Consider the following 27,942-nt stretch of genomic DNA (forward strand, 5'->3'; position numbering starts at 1 on the left):
GTGGAGCTATATACAGGGAGTACCAGTACCAGATCAATGTGGAGCTATATACAGGAAGTACCAGTACCAGATCAATGTGGAGCTATATACAGGAAGTACCAGTACCAGATCAATGTGGAGCTATATACAGGAAGTACCAGTACCAGATCAATGAGCAGGGGTACAAGGTATTTGAGGTAGATATATACATGAAGGCAGGGTAAACCAACTGAGCTACAGGGGACTTCTTCTTCTTCTTCTTCTTCTTCTTCTTCTTCTTCTTATTCACAGCACATTCATTCATGTTTGGTTTTTGATGAATTGAACATGTTGAAATTGGGTAATATTAGGTTGAGATGACAACCTATATTCACCCACGCAAAAAGACAGTCAAAAGTTAGTTGAATTTCCAATGTGTTATCACTATGCTTTCAACCATCTAAAAGCACAACCAAATTCCAATGGAAAAACATTTTTGTATATGTTGTCACCCAAATGTCTATCACTGTGCTTTCAACCATTTAAAAGCACAGAAACGTTCACATGGGGAATACAATGTCAGATATTTAGTTAATTTATACAACAGATTAACGTGTTATCACTGGTCTTCATCTAATAGCAGAACCAAATGACCTGGATTGCAGTTGAGATTACATTAAAAGTACATGGTGCAAGTGATCAACGCTGTTGGAGATTCTGACAGATTATTACAGCCATAGAGAAGATCTCCACAGACCTGTGATGACCTACGCACGCTATCTTGAACGTGAACACTTACGATTACATAAGAGCGAATGTATAGTTAGGCTACAGTAACCTCAAAATGAGGCCATGGATGTGTTACTCATATTAAGGCTGAATGTTACATTCAGTTTGTAAGATAGCCTTAACTTTAGGCTATTCGCTGTATTGCAAAAGTAATATTGAATTGTGTTTGGTTGACAACGCAACCAAATTATAAAAAGTTAAAGGAGATGTATCTACTGCTTGGATAGTTCCATCTGAGCCACGGACTTAATCCCATTCTTTAACTTTTATTTTTGGTTGAGTTGGCGACGTGAATACAACATATCTTTTTTATGTGGTCCTCTGTAGCTCAGCTGGTAGAGCACGGCGCTTGTAACGCCAAGGTAGTGGGTTCGATCCCCGGGACCACCCATATACAAAAATGTATGCACGCATGACTGTAAGTCGCTTTGGATAAAAGCGTCTGCTAAATGGCATATTATTATTATTATAAAAACTTGTAGACAAGTTTAATTGTGTTTGGCTGTCAACGCAACCCAATATCAACATTTGAAGGAGATGTATCTTCTGCTTGGATAGTTCCATCTGAGCCACAGACTTAGTCTGGCTTCAATTCCAATTAGTCTACAAAATAATAATTGATATGTTGGATTCACGTCTCCATCTTAACAAAAAAATCTAAGTTAAAGAATAGGACTAAATCAAATTGAACTTTAAATAAAGTTTGATTTGATTTAGTCCTATTCTTTAACTTAGATTTTTGGTTGAGATGGAGACGTGAATCTAACATACTCAGATCAATTGAATCTAACATAGACAGATCAATTCTCCAGCAGGTGCTGCACAACCTATTGATTAATTTTTTTCTGATAGTGGATATAACGTTGAAGATCTGAAGTTGTTTTAAAGGTTCAACATATTTTTTACAAGGTTTGTCTATGTTGAAATTGGGTTACTATGATGACTAGGGTGACCACGTGTCCCGGATTGTACAGGACAGTCCCCCATTTTGACTATTTGTCCCGTAACCAAATTCAAACACCACTAATAAAAAATTAAAACATTGATTTGTCCCTATTTCAGTCAGACGTTCTCTTCCAGTCACGTTGCACTTGATGAACATCTATAAATCATAAGGATGTGATGGTAGGCTACTGGTGATATTAGACACGTCTCCAATCGTTGTTGAGATCTGATATTCTGCACAGCACAAGATGAGACATAGGCCGATGTCATAGGCCGATGCTCAACCAATCACATTTCTCAAATCCTTTCGGGCTAAATTCCAGCTAAACTTGGAAACAGTTAGGTCTAATAGACAAAGAGTACTTCTGATGAAGAGCTTTAAAAGTAAATACAGTGTCTTCAGAAAGTATTCACACCCCTTGACTTTTTCCACATTTTGTTGTGTTACAGCCTGAATTTAAAATGGATTATACTGAGATTTTGTGTCACTGGCCTACACACAATACCACATAATGTCAAAGTGGAATTGTGTTATTAGACATTTTTACAAATTCATTAAAAAATGAAAAGCTGAAATGTCTTGAGTCAATAAGTATTCAACCCCTTTGTTATGGCAAGCCTAAATAGGTTAAGGAGTAAAAATGTGCTTAACAAGTCACATAATAAGTTGCATGGACTCTCTGTGTGCAATAATAGTGGTTAACATGATTTTTTAATGACTACCTCATCTCTGTACCCCACACATACAATAATCTGCAGTGAATTTCAAGCAGATTCAACCACAAAGACCAGGGAGGTTTTTCAATGCCTCACAAAGAAGGGCACCTATTGGTAAAAAAATTAAAAATAAAAGCAGACATTGAATATATCCCTTTGAGCATGGTGAAGTTATTAATTACACTTTGCTTCCATACAGCAATGCACTGGCCAAAGTGCTGCACGCCACACACACACACACACACACCTCCAACCAGACCCACACACACGAGCCAGCCAGTGCACTGTAACAGATCATCACTAATGAATGGCACTGAACGAATCTTCTACCGGAGCGAAAGTTTTTAAACTTGTTGTAGGATAAATGCCAAGTTTCGGTTCCAACGGGTCATTGCTGTAGCCTACAGAAAATGTCATCTTGGTTGTCAAAAAGTGAAGATAACGGATTCACACGCGGGTATAAATTACTACTAAAGGACAACAGGATACAGAAGCGAGTATAAATGAGTCAACAGTTGAGTCATCTACTTTATGAAATGACAGCCTGGTGCTCTCAAATTTGATGAATTAAACGTCCAATTGCACTGCTTTCCTTTGTCCCGTTTACGGCGAGCAGCGGAGTTGAAAATGTACAAGACACACGCCACAGTCCTAGCCAGGCTACTGAAATGTCGCCGTCTGGCTTCGGTTTTTTTAAAGCTTGACAATGAATAACCAAAAAAACTAAACCTGCAACAAAACATCCTGCAAAGGAGAAACATGTAGACCTACTACAGCAACATTTGAGCGGTAGCCTAGGCTGGCTACTCAACTACAATACATGTTGAGTGTACCACACAGCAGTGCTGCATTCAACCACATCAGGTGATCCCATGCAGTGCAAACATTTTTTTAAAACATGTTTTTAGTTTAAATGTTACAGCAGCCAACCTATAGCTACGTTTTTGTTATGTGGAGTTAATACATCCTTTTTGATTAGGGTCTCAGCATATTATGCACATCTGCAACCATAGCAGCAAAGGCTGGACAAATATTATTTTTGTTTTAATATGTTAAATGCTATATATAGCATCCTAAGTGGACATTATAAAAGGGCCATATATTTCTAAATAAATCAATGGCCAGTTTGGGCCAATTGTATGCACGCTTTTTTGTAAAAACAAACCTAATAGGCTATGTCTGGCCCGCAAATTAGTTAATTGTGTTTTTTCAATATGGTCTTAACGCTGATTGATTTTGACACCCCTGCTGTACATAATAAAAAATATTCCATGCATCCTGTTTGCAACAAGGCACTAAAGTAATACTGCAAAAAAAAATGTGACAAAGCAACAACTTTTGGTCCTGAATACAAAGTGTTATGTTTGGGGCAAATCCAATACAACACATTACTGAGTACCACTCTCCATATTTCCAGGCAAAGGCCTCCTGTAGCTCAGTTGGTAGAGCATGGCGCTTGCAACGCCAGGGTTGTGGGTTTGATTCCCACTGGGGGCCAGTATGAAAAATGTATGCACTCACTAACTGTAAGTTGCTCTGGATAAGAGTATCTGCTAAATAACTAAAATGTAAAATAATGGTGGCTGCATCATGTTATGGGTATGCTTGTCTTCATTAAGGTCTGGGGAGTTTTTCAGAATGGAGCTAAGCACAGGCAAAATCCTAGAGGAAAACCTGGTTCAGTCTGCTTCCACCAGACACTGGGAGATGAATTCACCTTTCAGCAGGACAATAACCTAAAACACAAGGCCAAATATACACTGGAGTTGCTTACCAGGAAGACAGTGAATGTTCCTGAGTGGTGAGTTACAGTTTTGACTTACATCTACTTGAAAATCTATGGCAAGGCCTGAAAATCATTGTCTAGCAATGATCAACAACCAATTGGACAGAGCTTGAAGAAGTTTGAAAAGAATAATGGGAAAATGTTGCACAATCCAGGTGTGGAAAGCTCTTAGAGACTTATCCACAAAGACTCACATCTGTAATCACTGCCAAAGGTGCTTCTAAACTCAGCAAAAAAAGAAACGTCTTCTCGCTGTCAACTGCGTTTAATTTCAGCAAACTTAACATGTGTAAATATTTGTATGAACATAACAAGATTCAACAACTGAGACATAAACTGAAAAAGTTCCACAGACATGTGACTAACAGAAATTGAATAATGTGTCCCTGAACAAAGGGGGGGTCAAAATCAAAAGTAACAGTCAGTATCTGGTATGGCCACCAGCTGCATTAAGTACTGCAGTGCATCTCTTCCTCATGGACTACACCAGATTTGCCAGTTTTTTCTGTGAGATGTTACCCCACTCTTCCACCAAGGCACCTGCAAGTTCCCGGAAATATCTGGGGGGAATGGCCCTAGCCATCACCCTCCGATCCAACAGGTCCCAGACGTGCTCAATGGGATTGAGATCCGGGCTCTTCGCTGGCAATGGCAGAACATTGACATTCCTGCCTTGCAGGAAATCACGCACAGAACGAGCAGTATGGCTGGTGGCATTGTCATGCTGGAGGGTCATGTCAGGATGAGCCTGCAGGAAGGGTACCACATGAGGGAGGAGCATGTCTTTCCTGTAACGCACAGCGTTGAGATTGCCTGCAATGACAATAAGCTCAGTCTGATGATGCTGTGACACACCGCCCCAGACCATGACGGACCCTCCACCTCCAAATCGATCCCGCTCCAGAGTACAGGCCTCTGTGTAACGCTCATTCCTTCGACGATAAACGCGAATCCGACCATCACCCCTGGTGAGACAAAACCGCGACTTGCCAGTCCTGTCTGGTCCAGCGACGGTGGGTTTGTGCCCATAGGCGACGTTGTCGCCGGTGATGTCTGGTGAGGACCTGCCTTACAACAGGCCTACAAGCCCTCAGTCCAGCCTCTCTCAGCCTATTGCGGACAGTCTGAGCACTGATGGCGGGATTGTGCGTTCCTGGTGTAACTCGGGCTGTTGTTGTTGCCATCCTGTACCTGTCCCACAGGTGTGATGTTCGGATGTACCGATCCTGTGCAGGTGTTGTTACACGTGGTCTGCCACTGCGAGGACGATCAGCTGTCCGTCCTGTCTCCCTGTAGGGTTGTCTTAGGCGTCTCACAGTACGGACATTGCAATTTATTGTCCTGGCCACATATGCAGTCCTCATGCCTCCTTGCAGCATGCCTAAGGCACGTTCACGCAGATGAGCAGGGACCCTGGGCATCTTTCTTTTGGTGTTTTTCAGAGTCAGTAGAAAGGCCTCTTTAGTGTCCTAAGTTTTCATAACTGTGACCTTAATTGCCTACCGTCTGTAAGCTGTTAGTGTCTTAACGACCGTTCCACAGGTGCATGTTCATCAATTGTTTATGGTTCATTGAACAAGCATGGGAAACAGTGTTTAAACCCTTTACAATGAAGATCTGTGAAGTTATTTGGATTTTTACGAATTATCTTTGAAAGAGAGGGTCCTGAAAAAGGGATGTTTCTTTTTTTTGCTGAGTTTATAAAGTATTGACTCGGGGGTGTGAATAATTATGTAAATGAGATTTAATTTTCAATACAATCTGCAAAAATGTCTACAAACATGTTTCCACTTTGTCTTTATGGGGTATTGTGTGTAAATAGATGGGTGGGTGCTGCTGCCCCAAAACAAATATTCATGTAGGCTACACTGTCCCGCGAATGTCCCACAAAATCATCCTGTTGCATATAGGTATTTTATATGTGGTCACCCTAATGATGACACATTCCTGTGGTTTAAATTTCACCCTGAAAATCTCACACACAAAAAAACAACAGTACTTTTTTCAAATCCAATGTATTTTCCACTATATGTTGACAAATTACGTTGAAACAACGTTGTTTCAACCACTTTGTGACCCCAGTGGGTAGTTTACCTACTACTGTTTAGAAGTAACTAAAGCTTTAATCGCTGATCTCCATCCTGTTGCCAAATGGGAAATTGTATTATTGATGTATTTGATCAATTTTCATTTCTAAATGTCACCCCAATAACATATTTTTGTCCTGCTGATAATAGTATATTATGGGAAGTAGTCCCCTGAAGACTGGTCCTCTTTCAGGGATCTAACCCCCTGTCACCACAGCTGTGCTGTAATTTGTGATCATTGGGAGGATCAGGTATAGGGCTCTACTCCCTTTGTGCTGCTGTGTCACCAGAGTCACCTGAGGCGGCACTTTAACTGCATTACCTCATCCTTTTATTGACTAGGAGGACTAATGGTTAAAGTCAATAGTTAGACTCGTGCCCATTCTTCACGTTTAGGACAGAGATCAGGTGGATAACCAGACTCACCTCGGCGTGTGTGACTTGTAAAGTTACATTTGGCTTTGTGTTAACAGGTCATTCAGGTGACTTGTAAAGTTACATTTGGCTTTGTGTTAACAGGTCATTCAGGTGACTTGTAAAGTTACATTTGGCTTTGTGTTAAAAGGTCATTCAGGTGATTTGTAAAGTTACATTTGTCTTTGTGTTAACAGGTCATTCAGGTGACTTGTTAATTTACATTTGGCTTTGTGTTTACAGGTCATTCAGGTGACTTGTAAAGTTACATTTGGCTTTGTGTTAACAGGTCATTCAGGTGACTTGTAAAGTTACATTTGTCTTTGTGTTAACAGGTCATTCAGGTGACTTGTAAAGTTACATTTGGCTTTGTGTTAACAGGTCATTCAGGTGACTTGTAAAGTTACATTTGGCTTTGTGTTAACAGGTCATTCAGGTGACTTGTAAAGTTACATTTGTCTTTGTGTTAAACAGGTCATTCAGGTGATTTGTAAAGTTACATTTGGCTTTGTGTTAACAGGTCATTCAGGTGACTTGTAAAGTTACATTTGGCTTTGTGTTAACAGGTCATTCAGGTGACTTGTAAAGTTACATTTGGCTTTGTGTTAACAGGTCATTCAGGTGACTTGTAAAGTTACATTTGTCTTTGTGTTAAACAGGTCATTCAGGTGATTTGTAAAGTTACATTTGTCTTTGTGTTTACAGGTCATTCAGGTGACTTGTAAAGTTACATTTGTCTTTGTGTTTACAGGTCATTCAGGTGACTTGTAAAGTTACATGTGTCTTTGTGTTAAACAGGTCATTCAGGTGATTTGCAGGTTACAAATGATGAGAACAGTGTGACATTTAACTTAGTTAACAGGATTATCACTGGACTTTTCAATATGTAGAAAAATCTCCTACATGTTTGTTTGGGAACTTTTCACTGCTTCGCATTGCTATTTATTTATTTTTTAAAGTATGCCGTATACTGACTTTAGTCAATACACGCTTGGGATTCCTTTTTATTTTGGAGAATTTCCCATTACTTAATTTCAAATTTGTAAATATCAGAGCTATTCTCTGCACAGCTGTCTGCTTGTCTTAAACCAGCTCTATCCTCTGCACAGCTGTCCGCTTGTCTTAAACCAGCTCTATCCTCTACACAGCTGTCCGCTTGTCTTAAACCAGCTCTATCCTCTGTTACCCATGTAGATACACTAGTACTGTTCCACCTCTCCTGGGTATTCAGAACCACAACCATAGAGTGCCCTTAACGTAATCACTATTCAACGTGCTGCCAATGTTGTGCTAACATAATTAGAAGTTTGTTTAGCTATCTCAACTAATGACCATCTTCAAAAGAGGTGAGTCCTTGAATGAGATGAGGCCACCCGTACCAAGGGAGGGAGGAGGGAGGCTATAACATAAAGATTAGGTGCCATTTGGTTTTAAAGTGTCCCTCTACTTTGCATCCAGGCCAGGTTGACCTGTAGGTCTGTAGCCCCAGGGGCCAGGGCTGGGTGTGGATCTTTTGGATCTTGGGCACTGGCCAGTCATGCAATTTCTACTAGCCCGGGTTGGCCTGCATTCTACTGTCTAGGGTCTAAAATCTGATGCCATGCAATATTTAACATTTTCAGTGTGCTAGTTTGGCTAATTTTTGTAATAAGTTTGGTAAAAAAAAATGTACTAGACCGTTCTAAAAAAAAGTGCTAGCCTCAGGGCTAGAGGGCTAGCTTAATTTCCATCCCTGTTGACCTGGCTGGGTGTGGCTGCTGATTGCAGACGTTCACTCCAGATGACTCCAGGTCATAGAGTAGTAAGGGTTCTGCTCTGTTTAGTGACAGCTTTGAAAGAGTTTAACTTCGGGCCAGAGAGACTTTCCCCCTTCTTGTCCTGCGGGAATATAATTTACCCCGCCTCCACCGTACTTACCCTGCACTGTCATCAACCACTACTCCTACAGTATAAAACCTCCGGCCACTCAGGTTGCGGTGCTGTCTGCAATGTAGCCCAGCACTTGATAATGTTAACATGTAGGCCTAGCTAACTACAGATCTGATTACATATATGAGCATAATGGTAACATTTGTTTACAGTTTTTTTCACTGTCTAAAGCTATGAAAGGTACTTATCATTATATATAAAACATTTTCAGGATCTAGAAACTTAACTATATAGCTCAAATATATGCAATTGTCAAATAAAGTTTTACTTTTTGATTTCACATGCAATTCAATATATTATGTATTCAACAAATTCTGTGCTTTGCCAGGCCTCGATTCAGCTCTCAGGCTCAAAGATCTGTTTCTATATCATATAATACTGTATCTTATGCTGTAAACTATTATAACTTCTCAAATGTCTTAGTTTAAATGACAAATGAAGGTTCATGTAATAACAGGTAGACAGTAATGGCTTTTAGTGAAGAGGAAATGCTCACGGCTGCAATATAGCATTTCTGTGTAATTAGCCTATTCAATGTGATGTAAATTTCTTGTTTTCTTTCTTATCAGGGCGTTGCTCAGCATTAGTCATTTCTTGACAATGGAGTTTATAGTAAAAGTGCAAGAACTGCACAATACCTTGAATATATCAGAAGTGTCGTTTACTGTTTTACATGAGCAAATACCTGCTCTTCTTTTTGTGCATCTAAGTTAGGCTACACTTTCAGCTAATAGACATCAGTTCAGTTCCGTTCAGCATTGAGAGCGTTTACGGACATTGGAATGCAATACTCCATGCGGATATTCAAAGCTATGTCTTGACACTTTTGAGTTGTTCTGTACCACAGAGAAGTGCATAATGTATCAAATCAGAAGCGTTTGAATTTTTACCTTAGAACATTTGCAGTAAGTTGATAGAAATCAGGTTGCACTGAAAGCAATCACTGTATTAACTGTCCTGATTGTATTGACAATATAAGAATGGAAATAAGTGAGTGAGCTATATGAGTGTCTTAGCAGAGAGAGGTAGTCAAGGAGGTGGGTGTGGACTCACCACCCCAGGTATTGGACAGGTAGCTCCTCAGACCCCTCCCCCTCTCCCCCCCCCCCCCCCCCACAGTATATATCTCCTTCCCATAGATTCCTATAGAGACTCTTTGCCTGTCCTGTCCTGTTGTCATCCATAGTCCTCATAGCCACTCACTCATTCAGACTGAGACAGGGACCCAAAGTGTAGATTCATCCTGGAGCCAGTGGAGCAAACAGCAGCACTGCTCAACCTCAGCGCCAACATGTTGTATCTGGAGACGGGGACGCCCACGTCGTACAGCGAGGTAAGGCCCAGGGAGGAGGCTCCTAATGGGGCATCAGGGACCGCTAACGTCCCCTTGGCTCCATGGAGGGAGTGGGACTGGTGAAATGCTAAATATATCAATACCTTACAGTAGTGTTTTTTATTTATTTTAGATTTTCACCCCATACAAATATTTTTGATGTGATTTGGTGTCTGAGTTTATTGGCGGCTTAGGGCTTAGTGGTGGTATGGGGGCTTTAATGTAAAGAAGGAATTTGAATAAATGTAAACAGTTAAAAACAAATTGATTATTTTAAATCTGTCTGTTGCACTCACAGACAAGCAAATGGAGAAAGATGTTTAGGCGGCAGTTTCCTTTTCGTTTGTGTTTCGATTCAGTGGCTTTGTATGTGTTTATCTGCGTGTGGTGGGTGTGTGTGTGTGTGTGTGTGTGTGTGTGTGTGTGCAGAGGAATGTAAACATCTGGAGTGTTTGTTGAATAGAGGAAGAGGCGCTATATGAAATGGCTGCTCTGCTCTGCTCCGCTACCCTGTCCCGTTGAGATGTGGCCCTGGACTCTGCCATTAGCCCTGTTAAAATCTGGAACCAGAACTATTGCCTCACCATGGTTCCATTAGCTCCAATAGTTCCATTAGTTCCATTAGTTCCATTAGCTCCAATAGTTCCATTAGCTCCAATAGTTCCATTAGCTCCAATAGTTCCATTAGTTCCATTAGTTCCATTAGCTCCAATAGTTCCATTAGCTCCAATAGTTCCAATAGTTCCAATAGTTCCAATAGTTCCATTAACTCCAATAGTTCCAATAGTTCCATTAGTTCCATTAGTTCCATTAGCTCCAATAGTTCCATTAGCTCCAATAGTTCCATTAGCTCCAATAGTTCCATTAGTTCCATTAGCTCCATTAGCTCCATTAGCTCAAATAGTTCCATTAGTTCCATTAGTTCCATTAGCTCCAATAGCTCCAATAGTTCCATTAGCTCCAATAGTTCCATTAGCTCCAATAGTTCCATTAGCTCCAATAGTTCCATTAGTTCCATTAGATCCATTAGTTCCATTAGCTCCAATAGTTCCATTAGTTCATTTAGTTCCATTAGTTCCAATAGTTCCATTAGCTCCAATAGTTCCATTAGCTCCAATAGTTCCATTAGCTCCAATAGCTCCAATAGTTCCATTAGCTCCAATAGTTCCATTAGCTCCAATAGCGCCAATAGTTCCATTAGCTCCAATAGCTCCAATAGTTCCATTAGCTCCAATAGCTCCATTAGCTCCATTAGCTCCAATAGTTCCATTAGCTCCAATAGCTCCATTAGCTCCAATAGTTCCATTAGCTCCAATAGTTACAATAGTTCCATTAGCTCCATTAGCTCCAATAGCTCCATTAGCTCCAATAGCTCCATTAGTTCCATTAGCTCCATTAGCTCCAATAGTTCCATTAGTTCCAATAGCTCCAATAGTTCCATTAGCTCCAATAGTTCCATTAGTTCCAATAGCTCCAATAGTTCCATTAGTTCCATTAGCTCCAATAGTTCCATTAGTTCCATGAGCTCCATTAGTTCCAATAGTTCCATTAGCTCCAATAGTTCCATTAGCTCCATTAGCTCCAATAGTTCCATTAGCTCCAATAGTTCCATTAGCTCCATTAGCTCCAATAGTTCCATTAGTTCCATTAGCTCCATTAGTTCCATTAGCTCCAATAGCTCCATTAGTTCCATTAGCTCCATTAGTTCCATTAGCTCCAATAGTTCCATTAGCTCCAATAGTTCCATTAGCTCCAATAGCTCCAATAGTTCCATTAGCTCCAATAGTTCCATTAGCTCCAATAGCTCCATTAGTTCCATTAGCTCCAATAGTTCCATTAGTTCCATTAGCTCCAATAGTTCCATTAGCTCCATTAGCTCCAATAGTTCCATTATCTCCAATAGTTCCATTAGTTCCATTAGTTCCAATAGTTCCATTAGCTCCAATAGTTCCAATAGTTCCAATAGTTCCATTAGCTCCAATAGTTCCATTAGCTCCAATAGTTCCATTAGTTCCATTAGTTCCATTAGTTCCATTATCTCCAATAGTTCCAATAGTTCCATTAGTTCCAATAGTTCAATTAGTTCCATTAGCTCCAATAGTTCCATTAGCTCCAATAGTTCCATTAGTTCCATTAGCTCCAATAGCTCCAATAGCTCCAATAGCTCCAATAGCTCCATTAGCTCCAATAGCTCCAATAGCTCCAATAGCTCCATTAGCTCCAATAGTTCCATTAGCTCCAATAGTTCCATTAGTTCCATTAGCTCCAATAGCTCCAATAGCTCCAATAACTCCAATAGCTCCAATAGCTCCATTAGTTCCATTAGCTCCAATAGTTCCAGTTCTATCAGTGTTCTAACCTTCATTAGACAAGACTATGAGGGTTCAGTAATTATGGCATGGATTGTATTGCTTTGCTGTGATTTTAGGCTGTGATTTTATTTGATTACCTAGTTGTTATATTACAGAAATCTAAATTGATATAACAATCTCAGATTCATCTCCCCAAATGGTCTTGTAACTTTATTGTGTGAATTGATATTTTGTGTTTCTGGGTGTCATTTATTTTGGAGACAGTAGATAAAATGGTGGTTGTGATTGAGGGGTGGATCTGGAGACGGGAGCTGGGATTTGATGAGCATTGTGGAGCAGAGGTGGATTCATGTTGTTTATGAATAGGAAAATGTCCCTTTGTATGGAAACAATATAGCCTAAAGTAATGTATCATAGTTCAAGATGGTTAAATGGAATCAGGTAAAGAACGTACAATGTTTGTATGAGTAGGCTCTACATGAGGATAACTAAAATTGATTTATTTTGGGTTGTCAAAAATGGAGCCACTATATAATTTACTGGAAACAGAAATGTAAGGTTTAAAGATGTTTTGGCAGTTAGAATTACAGGTGTGACATGGGCAGTAAAATAACGGTCTCTTCTCTGCTAAAATGACCATCTGGAAAAGCAAATAATAGATTCTAGTCTTCGAGAAAGAAACAACATGATGGAAAGTTATCCATGTTCCTCTTTACTAATGACAGGAAATGGTCGTGGCAACTAGTGACTGTCATTATAGTCAGTTTGTTTATCCATGATTATGTTTTATTTCTTTCAAATATCGCTTCACATTACAGTCTTACTTAAAATCAATCTTTCTGGATTTCAGTCACATTTCAATTTTTTTTTAGTTATTTAGCAGATGCTCTTATCCAGAGCGACTTACAGTTAGTGAGTGCATACATTTCATTACTGGCCCCCCGTGGGAATCGAACCCACAACTCTGGCGTTGCAAACACCATGCTCTACCAACTGAGCTACGGTTATCTCATAGTTTTATGAAAATTGTCATTAAGATATTTTTGTAATATGCTTCTTCTGCAGTTTAACATTTAATAATAATCATAATACAGAGGACCAGCTCCCTACTGACTGCTAATGTCACTAGACATAAAGGACACTTTGTATTTATTTGTTGACTAGTTTATTGGTTCCATTAGTTTGTCTGTAAAGATGACAGTCTCTTGGTGTGATGACAGTCTGGTGTGATGACAGTCTCTTGGTGTGATGACAGTCTGGTTTCAATCTGCTACTCTCCCCACCGTATAAGATGGCTTCTAAAATGGTTGTTAGATCAAAACAGCTCTGTCTGTTTGTTCTCCTAAAGCCCACCATTGTTAGTGCTCAGGTTGCGAGTCTCTCCTCTGCTTGTACCGTATAGGACTGTTGTCAACACACACCGTTAGTCCTGAGTGGAAGGGTGTATATAGACGACTTCACCTGAGAACCACGACCCCTTCTTGTGGGTTTTAATCTGGGGTCAGGTAACCCAACAGTCCACAGCTTTGGTTTATAATGCTCTCACAGATTTAGTTACAGATTTCTTCTTTTCTCTAGAAGAGACAGAAATAATTTATTATAATAATAATATGCCATTTAGCAGACGCTTTTATCCAAAGCGACTTACAGTCATGTGTGCATACATTTTTACATTTCCATATAAGTAACAGAAAGAAAAGTGGTCTGTGATCAACAGGAGTAGAGGTGCATTCACAAAACTATCATACCAGTTAGACTAATAACTGTTTTTTTATTGAATGGTTTATTTAAGAATTAACCATCATGCATATTGTGATGTTAAGTGTTCTAAATAACGTAGGTGGAGGACTTTTCTTGTGAAGTGAAGTCATAAATAAAACCTCTTTGGTATCAAACATGCCATCTCCATTAGGATCACTGATGGTTTCTCAGATGGCAGGTCAATTCTTTTAAAAGTTTAGTGAGTGGGAGGTACTACAGCGTGGGGTCTCTCTGTCCACCTTTATCCCCTCTGGCTTCGTCTCAAATGGCACCCTATTCCCTATATAGTGCACTACTTTCGACCTGAGTCCATAGGGTGGCAGGTAGCCTAGCGGTTAAGAGCGTTGGGGCCAGTATCCGAAAGGTTGCTGGTTCGAATCCCCGAGCCGGCTCAGTGAAAAATCTGCCGATGTGCCGTTGAGCGAGGCACTTAACCCTAATCGCTCCTGTAAGTCACTCTGGGTAAGAGTGTCTGCTAAATAAAATGTTAAAAAGTAGCCCATGGTGCGTAGGGAATAGGGTGCCATTTGGGACGCAAGCCCAAAGTGAGGTGTCAGGTTCTACCTCTTCTCCAGAGAGGCTCCACGTCAGAATGTGGTGGACCGTTTGCTGCTGTTTAATCCCCACTCGTAATTGCTTTAATGGTATGTCGATAGAATCACCTGGTCTGCCCACCCCAGCAGGTATATATGAGGTGTAGATAGATAGACGCCAGCTCAGACCTACAGTCCCCCACCCGCACTGCAGGCTCTCTTAATGCCCCTCACCACCACCCAGGGGACTGACCCAAGGTCCACAGTGCAGGTCAGAGGAGAGGCTGGAATGGCAGTTATGGGCCATCTCTCCTCAGGCCAGGTCTTGGGGCCATCTCAGGCCAGGTCTATGGGCCATCTCTCCTCTATTCCCATCTCAGGCCAGGTCTATGGGCCATCTCAGGCCAGGTCTATGGGCCATCTCTCCTCTATTCCCCCCCTCAGGCCAGGTCTTGGGGCCATCTCAGGCCAGGTCTATGGGCCATCTCTCCTCTATTCCCCCCCTCAGGCCAGGTCTTGGGGCCATCTCAGGCCAGGTCTATGGGCCATCTCTCCTCTATTCCCCCCCTCAGGCCAGGTCTTGGGGCCATCTCAGGCCAGGTCTATGGGCCATCTCTCCTCTATTCCCCCCCTCAGGCCAGGTCTTGGGGCCATCTCAGGCCAGGTCTATGGGCCATCTCTCCTCTATTCCCCCCCTCAGGCCAGGTCTTGGGGCCATCTCAGGCCAGGTCTATGGGGCCATCTCAGACCAGGTCTATGGGGCCATCTCAGACCAGGTCTATGGGCCCATCTCAGGCCAGGTCTATGGGGCCATCTCAGACCAGGTCTATGGGGCCATCTCAGGCCAGGTCTATGGGGCCATCTCAGGCCAGGTCTATGGGGCCATCTCAGGCCAGGTCTATGGGCCATCACCTCCTCTATTCCCCGCTCAGTCTACTCTGGTTACTGGCAGTACCTGAGGTGATCAGTTGCCTCATAATCATTAAGCTATCAGCTATCATAAAGAGAAGGAGTCCGATTACTGACCTCCCCCGTCTCTGGACTTTCTCCTGTTGGGAAATGAAAATAAAATGGTGGGGAGTTAGTGAGACCAGAAGAGGCAGCAGCTCTCTCTCTCTCTCTCTGCCATAATCTTCCAGAAGAAGTGATAATGAGTCATTGATCCAAACCATAGAAATATAATCTATAGAAAGGGCTTGGAACCGCTTACTCTGGTAATTTGAATGTTTTATTCATTATATTTCTATGTTGGAAGCTCTAGGGCAGAAGTAGTAGAATTTCACACCCTATTCATTTTCTTGAGAAAGCAAAGTTACCAGTAAAAGTGAGTCTGATTGGTCAACATTAAGTGGACTACTGTACTGGATCTCAGACTTATCTGATTGGTTCCAATCCTCACCCTAAATAGCCTATAGAAACTCATGATCCCGAAACTATGGCAACTGATTGATGAGGAGAGTGGCACTAAATATAAGACTATTTTAAACTGTCAAAAGAATGTCAATGCTCATACATGGTGCCAATCCACATAGTTATAATGATACCACAGTCACTATGAATACCAGCAGTAATGACGCTGACCTTTTGAGTGAGAGCTGTTGCTGTTTGCATGTGAGGAATCCCTGATGTGTGTCTCTCTGCATAATCTACATCATTTGGATTCCATGATATGTGTCTCTCTGCATAATCTACATCATTTGGATTCCATGATATGTGTCTCTCTGCATAACCTACATCATTTGGATTCCATGATATGTGTCTCTCTGCATAACCTACATTTTACATTTTACATTTTAGTCATTTAGCAGACGCTCTTATCCAGAGCGACTTACAGTTAGTGAGTGCATACATTATATTTTTTTCATACTGGCCCCCCGTGGGAATCGAACCCACAACCCTGCCGTTGCAAACGCCGTGCTCTACCAACATCATTTGGATTCCTCCTGCGGAATCTACAGGCTATCACTCTGAAAGGTCAACAGTCTAAGGTAGCGCTTCCCAAAATGGCACCCTTTGCCCTATGTTGTGAGTGCACTACTTTTGACCAAAGCCCTATGGACTTGCCCGGAACATTGTTCCCCACCTTAAGGGCCCTGGTCAAAAGTACTAAGTAGTGTACATCACAGGGAATACGGTACCATTTGGGACACATCTAGTTTTCCCCACTGGGCTGAAACGCTTTTACTCCAGAATCTACCTGCCTGCCTTAGACGAAGAAATACTCCGAGGCCTGGAACAGAACAGAACTGCCTTCCATCTGACCAGCAACCTTTCACCAGCTTTATTAAAGGCTGGTGAGGACGTCCAGGCTTTTGGATTTACTATGACTGTGTCCCAACCTGGCACCCTGTTCCCACTGGCCTCAGAGGGCTAGGAGCAGCAGGGCTATAAACAGAAGGGATTTTTTTAAGAGCAGTGGTGATTAAATGGCTGCAGTGTTACAGTAGAATCAGACCTGATTAAAGGGAAGAGGAGAGAAGAGGAGGCCTGAGTCTCCTTCGCTCACTCTGTTTTAAGTGTTGATCGCTTCCACTTCCGCTTCAATTAAACATTCAATCTGACTGTAGGTGAATTTTTGGGTGACGGTTTGCTTGTTTGAAATCGGAATCAACTTTTCCTTTTGTCTTCCATTGATCCCTTCATTCTTTCATTCCTGATCTGTTCATTATTTCATTCCCGATCTGTTCATTCTTTCATTCCTGATCTGTTCATTCTTTCCTGGAATATAATACACGTAGAGTACTTCAGATCACTCACTCTTCATATCCCTCTTGGTAAGAAGTGAACAATCATTATCTTATCATGTCATCTCATTTTTTTATTTAGCAGACGCTCTTATCCAGAGCGACCTTGCTCAAGGGCACATCACCTCCAGTCTTCTCTCCACCACTATAGGGCTTTGATGTTTGATCTGTGGTCTCTGGCCAGCATCAGGCTATTCATTAAAATTATAATTTGCCTTCTGTGATAATTAGTGGCTGTCAGGCCGTCATTTAGCTGCTAGCGTAAACACACACACACACACACACACACACACACACACACACACACACACACACACACACCAGGTAGTTGTGCTAGCAGCAGGTAGGAGGAGACAGGTTTAGCATCCCAACTGGTAAACAATTCCCTCCGTAGTGCAGTACTTTTGACCCAGGGCCACAGTAGTGCACTACATAGGGAATAGGGTGCCATTTGGGATGCAGTCCAGGTAGGGAGGTAGGAGGAAGCAGGGTCCCTTGTCATTGGCCGGCTGTGGGGTGTCAGCTGCAGTTGTGTAGGAGAGTTGGAGCATCTTACGCCATAACACCTCCACAACCCACTCTAAAGCACAGTGCTGATTAGGACTGTGACACTCATTGGAACGTTGGATGACGTTTATTGGTCAGCTAAATGTGTTCCCATACATCCCTAGTGCTGATATACCCCTGCTCTGACTCATGATGTATGGGAACACAATCTCTAAACCAGAGCTCTGACTCATGATGTATGGGAACACAATCTCTAAGCAGGGAGAGTGTTGCGTCACATCTGGGCTGCTGTGTCCACAGGTATTACCTGTACCTGGCCTACCTGAGAGGACTGTTGTTTTTGTAATGAAAATATTGTATCTATTGTAGATTGGTTAAGAATCATGATATCTGATATCAATAACAATCCTTGTTGTTTGGTTTTATGAGGTTTTGTAGTAATTTATTAGGATCACTGTGGTTTTGATTTTTTTTAGCTATGGTTTTGATTCTTTAAGCAAAGCTCCAGGACTTACATGAGTCCCTACCCACAGGGAACAGACGTCAGTTCAATGTCTAGTTTTGATTTACATTTGGTTGAGTTGTCAACTAACGTGAATTCAACGTGAAATCATCAAAATGTCACCATGCCATTTGAATTCAATCAGTGTTCCACGTTGATTCGACTTCATCACATTGATTTATTTTGTTGAAATTACGTGGAAACAACGTTATTTCAACCAGTTTTTGACCAGTGGGTAGTCTGCCTACTGTTAAACACACACTAATAACAAGCTACAGTCATTAGCATAAGAAGCTAATCTAGCCTTATCATCTGATCCTAACCAGGCTATCCATTAGCATGAGGCTAATCTAGCATTGTAAACGGATCCTAACCAGGCTAGCCTTTAGCGTGAGGCTAATCTAGCCTTGTGATCTAATCCTAACCAGGCTAGCCTTTAGCATGAGGCTAATCTAGTCGTGTGATCTGATCCTAACCAGGCTAGCCTTTAGCATAAGAAGCTAATCTAGCCTAGTGATCTGAGTCTAACTAGGCTAGCCTTTAGCATAAGAAGCTAATCTAGCCTAATGATCTGAGTCTAACTAGGCTATCCTTTAGCATAAGAAGCTAATCTAGCCTTGTTGATCTGATCCTAACCAGGCTAGCCTTCACCCAGTGTGAATGACAAATGGCACCCTTTTTCCCTATATAGTGCACTACTTTTGACCAGAGCCCTATGGGAACCCTATTCCTTATATAGAGAACTACTTATACCCTGGTCAACAGTGGAGCACTATATAGGGAATAGGGTGCCATTTAGGACGAAGGGCCAGTGTATGCAGTCAGGGATCAGGCACAGAGGGGCCATCAGATTCAGCAGCCGTCCCCAGTCCAAAGAAGCTTCATTATGCTCTAATTGCCCCATTGTGAGGCATGTGAAGGAGGTGTGTCTGAGACAGAAATAGTAAACATGTTTCCCCATGCCAATAAAGTCCTTTGAGATAAAAAAAAACCCACTGAGTGTAGGCTAGAGGGTATGCTCACCCCCTCGATGGAGTTATCTTTCCCTTTGTGTGTGTTCCTTTCACAATACACACGTCTCCTAACACCTGCCTGGTCTAACCCGGGACATTGTTCCCCTAGACAGGTTCTTGAAAGACCCAGTGTCATTGTTCCCCTAGACAGGCTCTTGAAAGACACAGAGTGTCATTGTTTCCGGGGGGTTGAGCAGACTCGTGGCACACACAGCTCGTTATCCAAAATCAACTCAAATCATCTCCCCTGAGGCGTTGTTGATGAGATTAGTTTGCGTTGGCTGGGATGACCTCCCTCAGGTGCTCTGTGTGTGTGTGTGTGTGTGTGTGTGTGTGTGTGTGTGTGTGTGTGTGTGTGTGTGTGTGTGTGTGTGTGTATGCGTGTCTCTGTGTGTGTGTTGTGGATACAATGTTGCTTCTTATTTTTAGCATATCTTCTGTATGCAGTGTGTAGCCCTTTGGAAAATAATGGGTGTGTTATATTTTATTTATGTTCTAGAGTATTCATACAATGTCAACTTGGTTAGTGTTACTGTGTGTGTGTGTTATTGTGTGTGTGTGTTACTGTGTGTGTGTGTGTGTGTTACTGTGTTTGTGACCTGACACACAACAAGCAGCACCTGGTGATGTGAGTGGGAGGGAGTGAACTAGACAGCTGTGTGGGACGGGGACCGTGCAGCCTGAAATAAACAAGGGGCCCTTGACTGCCTGTCTGTCCTGCCTGCGGAGATTAATGGCTGTCTAAAGAGACCCAGAGCCGTGGCAGAGACACCTCGGCCTGGAATGTGCCTTTTATAAATGGCATGGAATGGAGGAGCAGAGCAGAGCGGATAGAGCTGGAAGGGAAGTGGTGAGAGAGAGAGAGAGAGAGAGAGAGAGAGAGAGAGAGAGAGAGAGAGAGAGAGAGAGAGAGAGAGAGAGAGAGAGAGAGAGAGAGAGAGAGAGAGAGAGAGAGAGAGAGAGAGAGAGAGAGAGAGAGAGAGAGAGAGAGAGAGAGAGAGAGAGAGAGAGAGAGAGAGAGAGAGAGAGAGAGAGACGAGAGAGAGAGAGACGTGGAGCAGAGCAGGGAGGAGAGGAAGGAACTGGCTAACATCCAGGGAACAAGCATTCTCCCTCCTCTCAACAGGTGGCCATTTTGATTGTGATACCACTCGTGCTGTCTAACAAGTCACCTCAGTCTGTAGATGATGGGGATCTTATACTGTGGTTGTATGACTGCATGATTTCTAGAATCACTTTCTAACAGTCAACTCCTGGTTTACTTGTAATAGCAATGATTTGGCAGATAGCAGTTCTTTTTTTCTCATTGTTTAAAGATTTGTGTCTTAAAGAAGTCTATAAATCTAAATTAAACAACGTAATAATAGACTTAAAATACCAGTAAGTAAACAGATCTGAGTCTGATCAACAAGCTGACTGTAGAATAAGTTGGGAAACTTTCTTGGGAAAAAGTCTGTGATGAAAAGCTTGCTTCTCCAGTACTGTAACAGTGACATCATTGATATGGTTGTTGCTTGGTAAATCACTGGGAAGGAGCCATTGATCTGAGGAGGCTGTTGACATTGAGGTTGTGATCTGGGGAGGAGGCTGTTGAGGAGGCTGTTGACATGGAGGGTGTCATCTGGGGAGGAGGCTGTTGAGGAGGCTGTTGACATGGAGGGTGTCATCTGGGGAGGCTGTTGACATGGAGGGTGTGATCTGGGGAGGAGGCTGTTGACATGGAGGGTGTCATCTGAGGAGGACGCTGTTGACATGGAGGGTGTCATCTGGGGAGGAGGCTGTTGACATGGAGGGTGTCATCTGGGGACGAGGCTTTTGACATGGAGGGTGTCATCTGGGGACGAGGCTTTTGACATGGAGGGTGTGATCTGGGGAGGCTGTTGACATGGAGGGTGTGATCTGGGGAGGCTGTTGACATGGAGGGTGTGATCTGGGGAGGCTGTTGACATGGAGGGTGTGATCTGGGGAGGCTGTTGACATGGAGGGTGTGATCTGGGGAGGCTGTTGACATGGAGGGTGTCATCGGGGGAGGAGGCTGTGGACATGGAGGGTGTCATCTGGGGAGGAAGCTGTTGACATGGAGGGTGTCATCTGGGGAGGAGGCTGTTGACATGGAGGGTGTGATCTGGGGAGTCTGTTGACATGGAGGGTGTGATCTGGGGAGGCTGTTAACATGGAGGCTGTGAACTGGGGAGGCTGTTAACATGGAGGGTGTGATCTTGGGGAGTCTGTTGACATGGAGGGTGTGAACTGGGGAGTCTGTTGACATGGAGGGTGTGATCTTGGGGAGTCTGTTAACATGGAGGCTGTGAACTGGGGAGGCTGTTAACATGGAGGGTGTGATCTTGGGGAGTCTGTTGACATGGAGGGTGTGAACTGGGGAGTCTGTTGACATGGAGGGTGTGAACTGGGGAGGCTGTTAACATGGAGGGTGTGATCTTGGGAGGCTGTTGACATGGAGGGTGTGATCTTGGTAGGCTGTTGACATGGAGGGTGTGATCTTGGTAGGCTGTTGACATGGAGGGTATGATCTGGGGAGGCTGTTGACATGGAGGGTGTGATCTGGGGAGAAGGCTGTTGACATTCAGTAAATACGGGTGTATTTGAATGCGGAATCGGTCAGGAAACACACCTCCAAGACTGAAATCAGTTTTTTTCTAATGAGCAACAGAAAAAAACGTGCCAAACAGCGTCTTCAGTGGCTCTTTAACCAGCCAACAATGACACAAAGGTAATCTGTCTTAAAGGCCCAGTGCAGTCAAAAATGCAAAAAATGTCCTGTGTATTATATATATTTCCACACTATGAGGTTGGAATAATACTGTGAAATTGTGAAAATGATGATAATTCCCTTTTAGTGTACTGTTTTGGTGGGATGGAGTTTTGGCCTGCCTGGTGACATCACCAGGTGATAAATTAGTTAATAGACCAATAAGAAAGAGAGTTCCAAACCTCTCTGCCAATAACAGCTAATTTTCTTGCTTGAGAAATTGCTCTTTGCTAAGAATATCTTTTTTTTCTTTTTTTTTTTACCATTTTAATTGAAAACAATCACAGTAAGGTACTTAATTTTTACCCAGAAATGATTTGATATTGAGATAGAAATGGCTGCATTGGACCATTAAATAATCAATTTTTTATCACAGAGGCTATTGTTTCTTCAGTTAAAATCAACATAATCTGCAGTCTGTGAAAAGTGAGCTTCAGACTGAAACACAGTAACATTCTCCTGTTATGAGTCATTTCTAGGAGACATTCCTGTGTTGTTTCTTCCCTCTCCATCTTCTCACCTCACCCTAGTCATAGTGCAACAACCTGGCCCTTGAGTAAGGCACTGTGGCCCTTATCCCTTAAAACTGCTCCACGAGCACCGTAATATGGCTGCCCTCTGCTCCAACCTCTCCAGCCTCTGTGTGTGTGTGTGTCTTTTGGTGGGGTTGGGATAAAGTGGAAGTCGAATTTCCATTGGACCTACAGTTGGTCATTAAACTAATTTACTTCCATCTTCTTCTTTTCTCTCGCTCTCTCTCTCTCTCTCTCTCTCTCTCTCTCTCTCTCTCTCTCTCTCTCTCTTCCATCTATTTCTCTCTCTCTCCTCCATCTATCTCTCTCTGTCTCTCTCTCTCTCTCTCTCTCTCTCTCTCTCTTCCATCTATTTCTATCTCTCTCTCTTCCATCTATCTCTCTCTCTCTGTCTCTCTCTCTCTCTCTCTCTCTCTCTCTCTCTCTCTCTCTCTCTCTCTCTCTCTCTCTTCCATCTATTTCTCTCTCTCTCCTCCATCTATCTCTCTCTGTCTCTCTCTCTCTCTCTCTCTCTCTCTCTCTCTTCCATCTATTTCTATCTCTCTCTCTTCCATCTATCTCTCTCTCTCTCTCTCTCTCTCTCTCTCTCTCTCTCTCTCTCTCTCTCTCTCTCTCTCTCTCTCTCTCTCTCTCTCTCTCTCTCTCTCTCTCTCTCTCTCTCTCTCTCTCTCTCTCTCTCTCTCTCTCTCTCTCTCTCTCTCTCTCTCTCTCTCTCTCTCTCTCTCTCTCTCTCTCTTCCATCTATCTCTCTCTTCCATCTATCTCTCTCTCTTTCTTCTTCCCTAGTCCCAGTATACCAACCTGGGGCTGCTGAACAGCATGGATCAGAACATCCAAAATGGCGGCTCTACCTCCACCAGTCCCTACAACAACGACCATGTCCAGAACAACGTGTCAGCGCCCTCACCCTACGCCCAGCCCAGCTCCACCTTCGACGCCATGTCCCCCTCCCCGGCCATCCCCTCCAACACAGACTACGCTGGGACACACACCTTCGACGTCTCCTTCCAACAGTCATCCACAGCCAAGTCTGCCACCTGGACGGTAACAGTTCCTATCAAATCAATAGATGTTTTAAGTTCATTTATTTTTTAAAGTGCATTTCACATGGGTCTCAACACACTTTACAAATTCCCAAATCATACAGTAGGACCAGTCACAATGTTATCCTAGCAATGACAGATATTTTGTTTGGAAAAGCATTCGCATATATATAAAAAAAATTGTCCGCTGATTCAACATTATTTAAATGAATTATTATTTGAGTTGGATAAGCAGAAGTGTGATATCTGAGATGTGGTTGATTGATGTGTTCTAACATGTGAAGTGAAAAGGTTAATTTTAGAGTCAGCTGGATCTTCCAGTGAGGTCTGGGGTCATGTTATGACATCATATTCACCTGGAAAAAGGTTGAAACTGTAGGTAGAAAATCTGTCTACATGATAAGTGTGTGAAGGTTTTATCAAGACAATCAGTGCTCCAGGCTGTTTTGTAATGCTCAATATATGAAAGCCCTCTATTGCACAACTCTGCCTGGGGGTTGGGGGGGTTAGTCTACCTCATCTCATGACACATGAGAACCCGCAGCATTTTTTCTCAGAGCCTCAGCCATGACAGTTGGTCCAAGCTCAACCTTTAGGCCTATTCCAGGGGTTTTATTCCTCAAAAATAAAATAATCCCAGCTGAGCTCCTGGTGTTTTTTCTCAGAGCCGTGACAGTTCAGTTGTAACAGGAAGAGATCATTGTGTATCTTTGAATAAATTAACAATCACTCAAGGCACATGCTCATGCCTGGATCCTCCAGAATGGTAATGGTACATTATGCATCTCAATACATCCCAGTCCTTCACCTTTCGGCCAGTAGGTAGCTTTAGTCTATAGGACTTTCCCCCAGCTGATCTCATCTGACTGACAACTGATTTGGAGTGTTATTATTCACAGAGAAAGAAAGGGTAACTTCTTCCCAGGTGTGTTGTCTTTCTGTCTGTCTGTCTGTCGATGCAGCTTGATGTCACCACTCACCGTGTACTGATGTCTCAGCAGCAGACTGACAGAACCAGCTCTTCTAGCTCTGCTCTGCTCTGCTCTGCTCTGCTCTGCTCTACTCTGCTCTGCTCTACTCTGCTCTGCTCTGCTCTACTCTGCTCTGCCTAGTGGCTCTGCTCTGCTCTGCTCTACTCTGCTCTGCTCTGCTCTGCTCTGCTCTGCTCTACTCTGCTCTGCCTAGTGGCTCTGCTCTGCTCTGCTCTGCTCTGCTCTGCTCTGCTCTGCCTAGTGGCTCTGCTCTGCTCTGCTCTGCTCTGCTCTGCTCTACTCTGCTCTACTCTGCTCTGCTCTGCTCTACTCTACTCTGCTCTACTCTGCCTAGTGGCTCTGCTCTACTCTACTCTGCTCTACTCTGCCTAGTGGCTCTGCTCTACTCTGCTCTGCTCTGCTCTACTCTGCTCTGCTCTGCTCTACTCTGCTCTGCTCTGCTCTGCTCTGCCTAGTGGCTCTGCTCTGCTCTGCTCTACTCTGCTCTGCTCTGCTCTGCTCTGCTCTGCTCTACTCTGCCTAGTGGCTCTGCTCTACTCTGCTCTGCTCTGCTCTACTCTGCTCTGCTCTGCTCTGCCTAGTGGCTCTGCTCTGCTCTGCTCTGCTCTACTCTGCTCTGCTCTGCTCTGCCTAGTGGCTCTGCTCTGCTCTGCTCTGCTCTGCTCTGCCTAGTGGCTCTGCTCTGCTCTGCTCTGCTCTTCTAGCTCTGCTCTGCTCTGCTCTGCCTAGTGGCTCTGCTCTGCTCTGCTCTGCTCTGCTCTGCTCTGCCTAGTGGCTCTGCTCTGCTCTGCTCTGCTCTGCTCTGCCTAGTGGCTCTGCTCTGCTCTGCTCTGCTCTACTCTGCCTAGTGGCTCTGCTCTGCTCTGCTCTGCTCTGCCTAGTGGCTCTGCTCTGCTCTGCTCTGCTCTGCTCTGCTCTACTCTGCTCTGCCTAGTGGCTCTGCTCTGCTCTGCTCTGCTCTGCTCTGCCTAGTGGCTCTGCTCTGCTTTGCTCTGCTCTGCCTAGTGGCTCTGCTCTGCTCTGCTCTGCTCAGTTCTACTGGCGGCTCTGCTCTGCTCTGCTCTGCCTAGTGGCTCTGCTCTGCTCTGCTCTGCTCAGTTCTACTGGCGGCTCTGCTCTGCTCTGCTCTGCTCTGCCTAGTGGCTCTGCTCTGCTCTGCTCTGCTCTGCCTAGTGGCTCTGCTCTGCTCTGCTCTGCTCTGCCTAGTGGCTCTGCTCTGCTCTGCTCTGCTCTGCCTAGTGGCTCTGCTCTGCTCTGCTCTGCTCAGTTCTACTGGCGGCTCTGCTCTGCTCTACTCTGCTCTGCCTAGTGGCTCTGCTCTGCTCTGCTCTGCTCAGTTCTACTGGCGGCTCTGCTCTGCTCTACTCTGCTCTGCCTAGTGGCTCTGCTCTGCTCTGCTCTGCTCAGTTCTACTGGCGGCTCTGCTCTGCTCTGCTCTGCTCTGCCTAGTGGCTCTGCTCTGCTCTGCTCTGCTCAGTTCTACTGGCGGCTCTGCTCTGCTCTACTCTGCTCTGCCTAGTGGCTCTGCTCTGCTCTGCTCAGTTCTACTGGCGGCTCTGCTCTGCTCTGCTCTGCCTAGTGGCTCTGCTCTGCTCTGCTCTGCTCAGTTCTACTGGCGGCTCTACTCTGCTCTGCTCTGCTCTGCTCTGCCTAGTGGCTCTGCTCTGCTCTGCTCTACTCTGCTCTGCTCTGCCTAGTGGCTCTGCTCTGCTCTGCTCTGCTCAGTTCTACTGGCGGCTCTGCTCTACTCTGCTCTGCTCTGCTCTGCCTAGTGGCTCTGCTCTACTCTGCTCTGCTCTGCCTAGTGGCTCTGCTCTGCTCTGCTCTACTCTGCTCTGCTCTGCTCTGCCTAGTGGCTCTGCTCTACTCTGCTCTGCTCTGCCTAGTGGCTCTGCTCTGCTCTGCTCAGTTCTACTGGCGGCTCTGCTCTGCTCTACTCTGCTCTGCTCTGCTCTGCCTAGTGGCTCTGCTCTACTCTGCTCTGCTCTGCTTTGCTCTGCCTAGTGGCTCTGCTCTGCTCTGCCTAGTGGCTCTGCTCTGCTCTGCTCTGCTCTACTCTGCTCTGCTCTGCCTAGTGGCTCTGCTCTGCTCTGCTCAGTTCTACTGGCGGCTCTACTCTGCTCTACTCTGCCTGGCAGCTCTACTCTGCTCTGCCTGGCACTGCCTCAGAGCCCCACCTGCTTCTGTACTGACTCCATGACCATCTGTCCTGACTCCATGACCATCTGTCCTGACTCTATGACCATCTGTCCTGACTCCATGACCATCTGTCCTGACTCCATGACCATCTGTCCTGACTCCATGACCATCTGTCCTGACTCCATGACCATCTGTACTGACTCTATGACCATCTGTCCTGACTCCATGACCATCTGTCCTGACTCCATGACCATCTGTACTGACTCCATGACCATCTGTCCTGACTCCATGACCATCTGAACTGACTCCATGACCATCTGTCCTGACTCCATGACCATCTGTACTGACTCCATGACCATCTGTCCTGACTCCATGACCATCTGTACTGACTCTATGACCATCTGTCCTGACTCCATGACCATCTGTCCTGACTCCATGACCATCTGTCCTGACTCCATGACCATCTGTCCTGACTCCATGACCATCTGTACTGACTCCATGACCATCTGTCCTGACTCCATGACCATCTGTCCTGACTCCATGACCATCTGTACTGACTCCATGACCATCTGTACTGACTCCATGACCATCTGTCCTGACTCCATGACCATCTGTACTGACTCCATGACCATCTGTCCTGACTCCATGACCATCTGTCCTGACTCCATGACCATCTGTACTGACTCCATGACCATCTGTCCTGACTCCATGACCATCTGTCCTGACTCCATGACCATCTGTACTGACTCTATGACCATCTGTCCTGACTCCATGACCATCTGTCCTGACTCCATGACCATCTGTACTGACTCCATGACCATCTGTACTGACTCCATGACCATCTGTACTGACTCCATGACCATCTGTACTGACTCCATGACCATCTGAACTGACTCCATGACCATCTGTCCTGACTCCATGCTGTGTCATGCCTCCTAGCGGTCACAATAGTTAGCTACCAGCTGAGCTGCTCCATATCTCACCTGCAGATGGAGATGCAGATGTCATCCAATGGTATTCTATGAGAATGTTTTTTGGGGGAAATGGATTGAATAGTTTTCTACGTTCTATACATAGGCTGTTTTCTTCAAGTGTTGGATCTCTTGGGAAATCAGAATAGTCGTGGGAAACTATG

The 27,942-nt window shown here is 44.0% G+C and overlaps 1 protein-coding gene across 6 annotated transcripts in view; it reads left to right on the forward strand.

The window, feature by feature from the left end:
• Positions 1–27,942, forward strand: part of LOC121534176 (tumor protein 63-like) — a 111,699-nt gene that overhangs the window by 34,465 nt on the left and 49,292 nt on the right. For 5 of the 6 annotated variants that reach the window (XM_041840711.2, XM_041840713.2, XM_041840712.2 and 2 more), the window contains exon 4: positions 23,420–23,677. In XM_041840711.2, the coding sequence (XP_041696645.2) occupies positions 23,420–23,677 (258 nt within the window). Of the gene's footprint in view, positions 1–9,793; positions 9,959–23,419; positions 23,678–27,942 lie in introns of those variants that run through there. The other variant, XM_041840715.2, reaches the window with a different exon arrangement.

The sequence above is a fragment of the Coregonus clupeaformis genome, unplaced genomic scaffold, assembly GCF_020615455.1.
Source record: "Coregonus clupeaformis isolate EN_2021a unplaced genomic scaffold, ASM2061545v1 scaf0008, whole genome shotgun sequence".
Taxonomy (NCBI): Eukaryota; Metazoa; Chordata; class Actinopteri; order Salmoniformes; family Salmonidae; genus Coregonus; species Coregonus clupeaformis.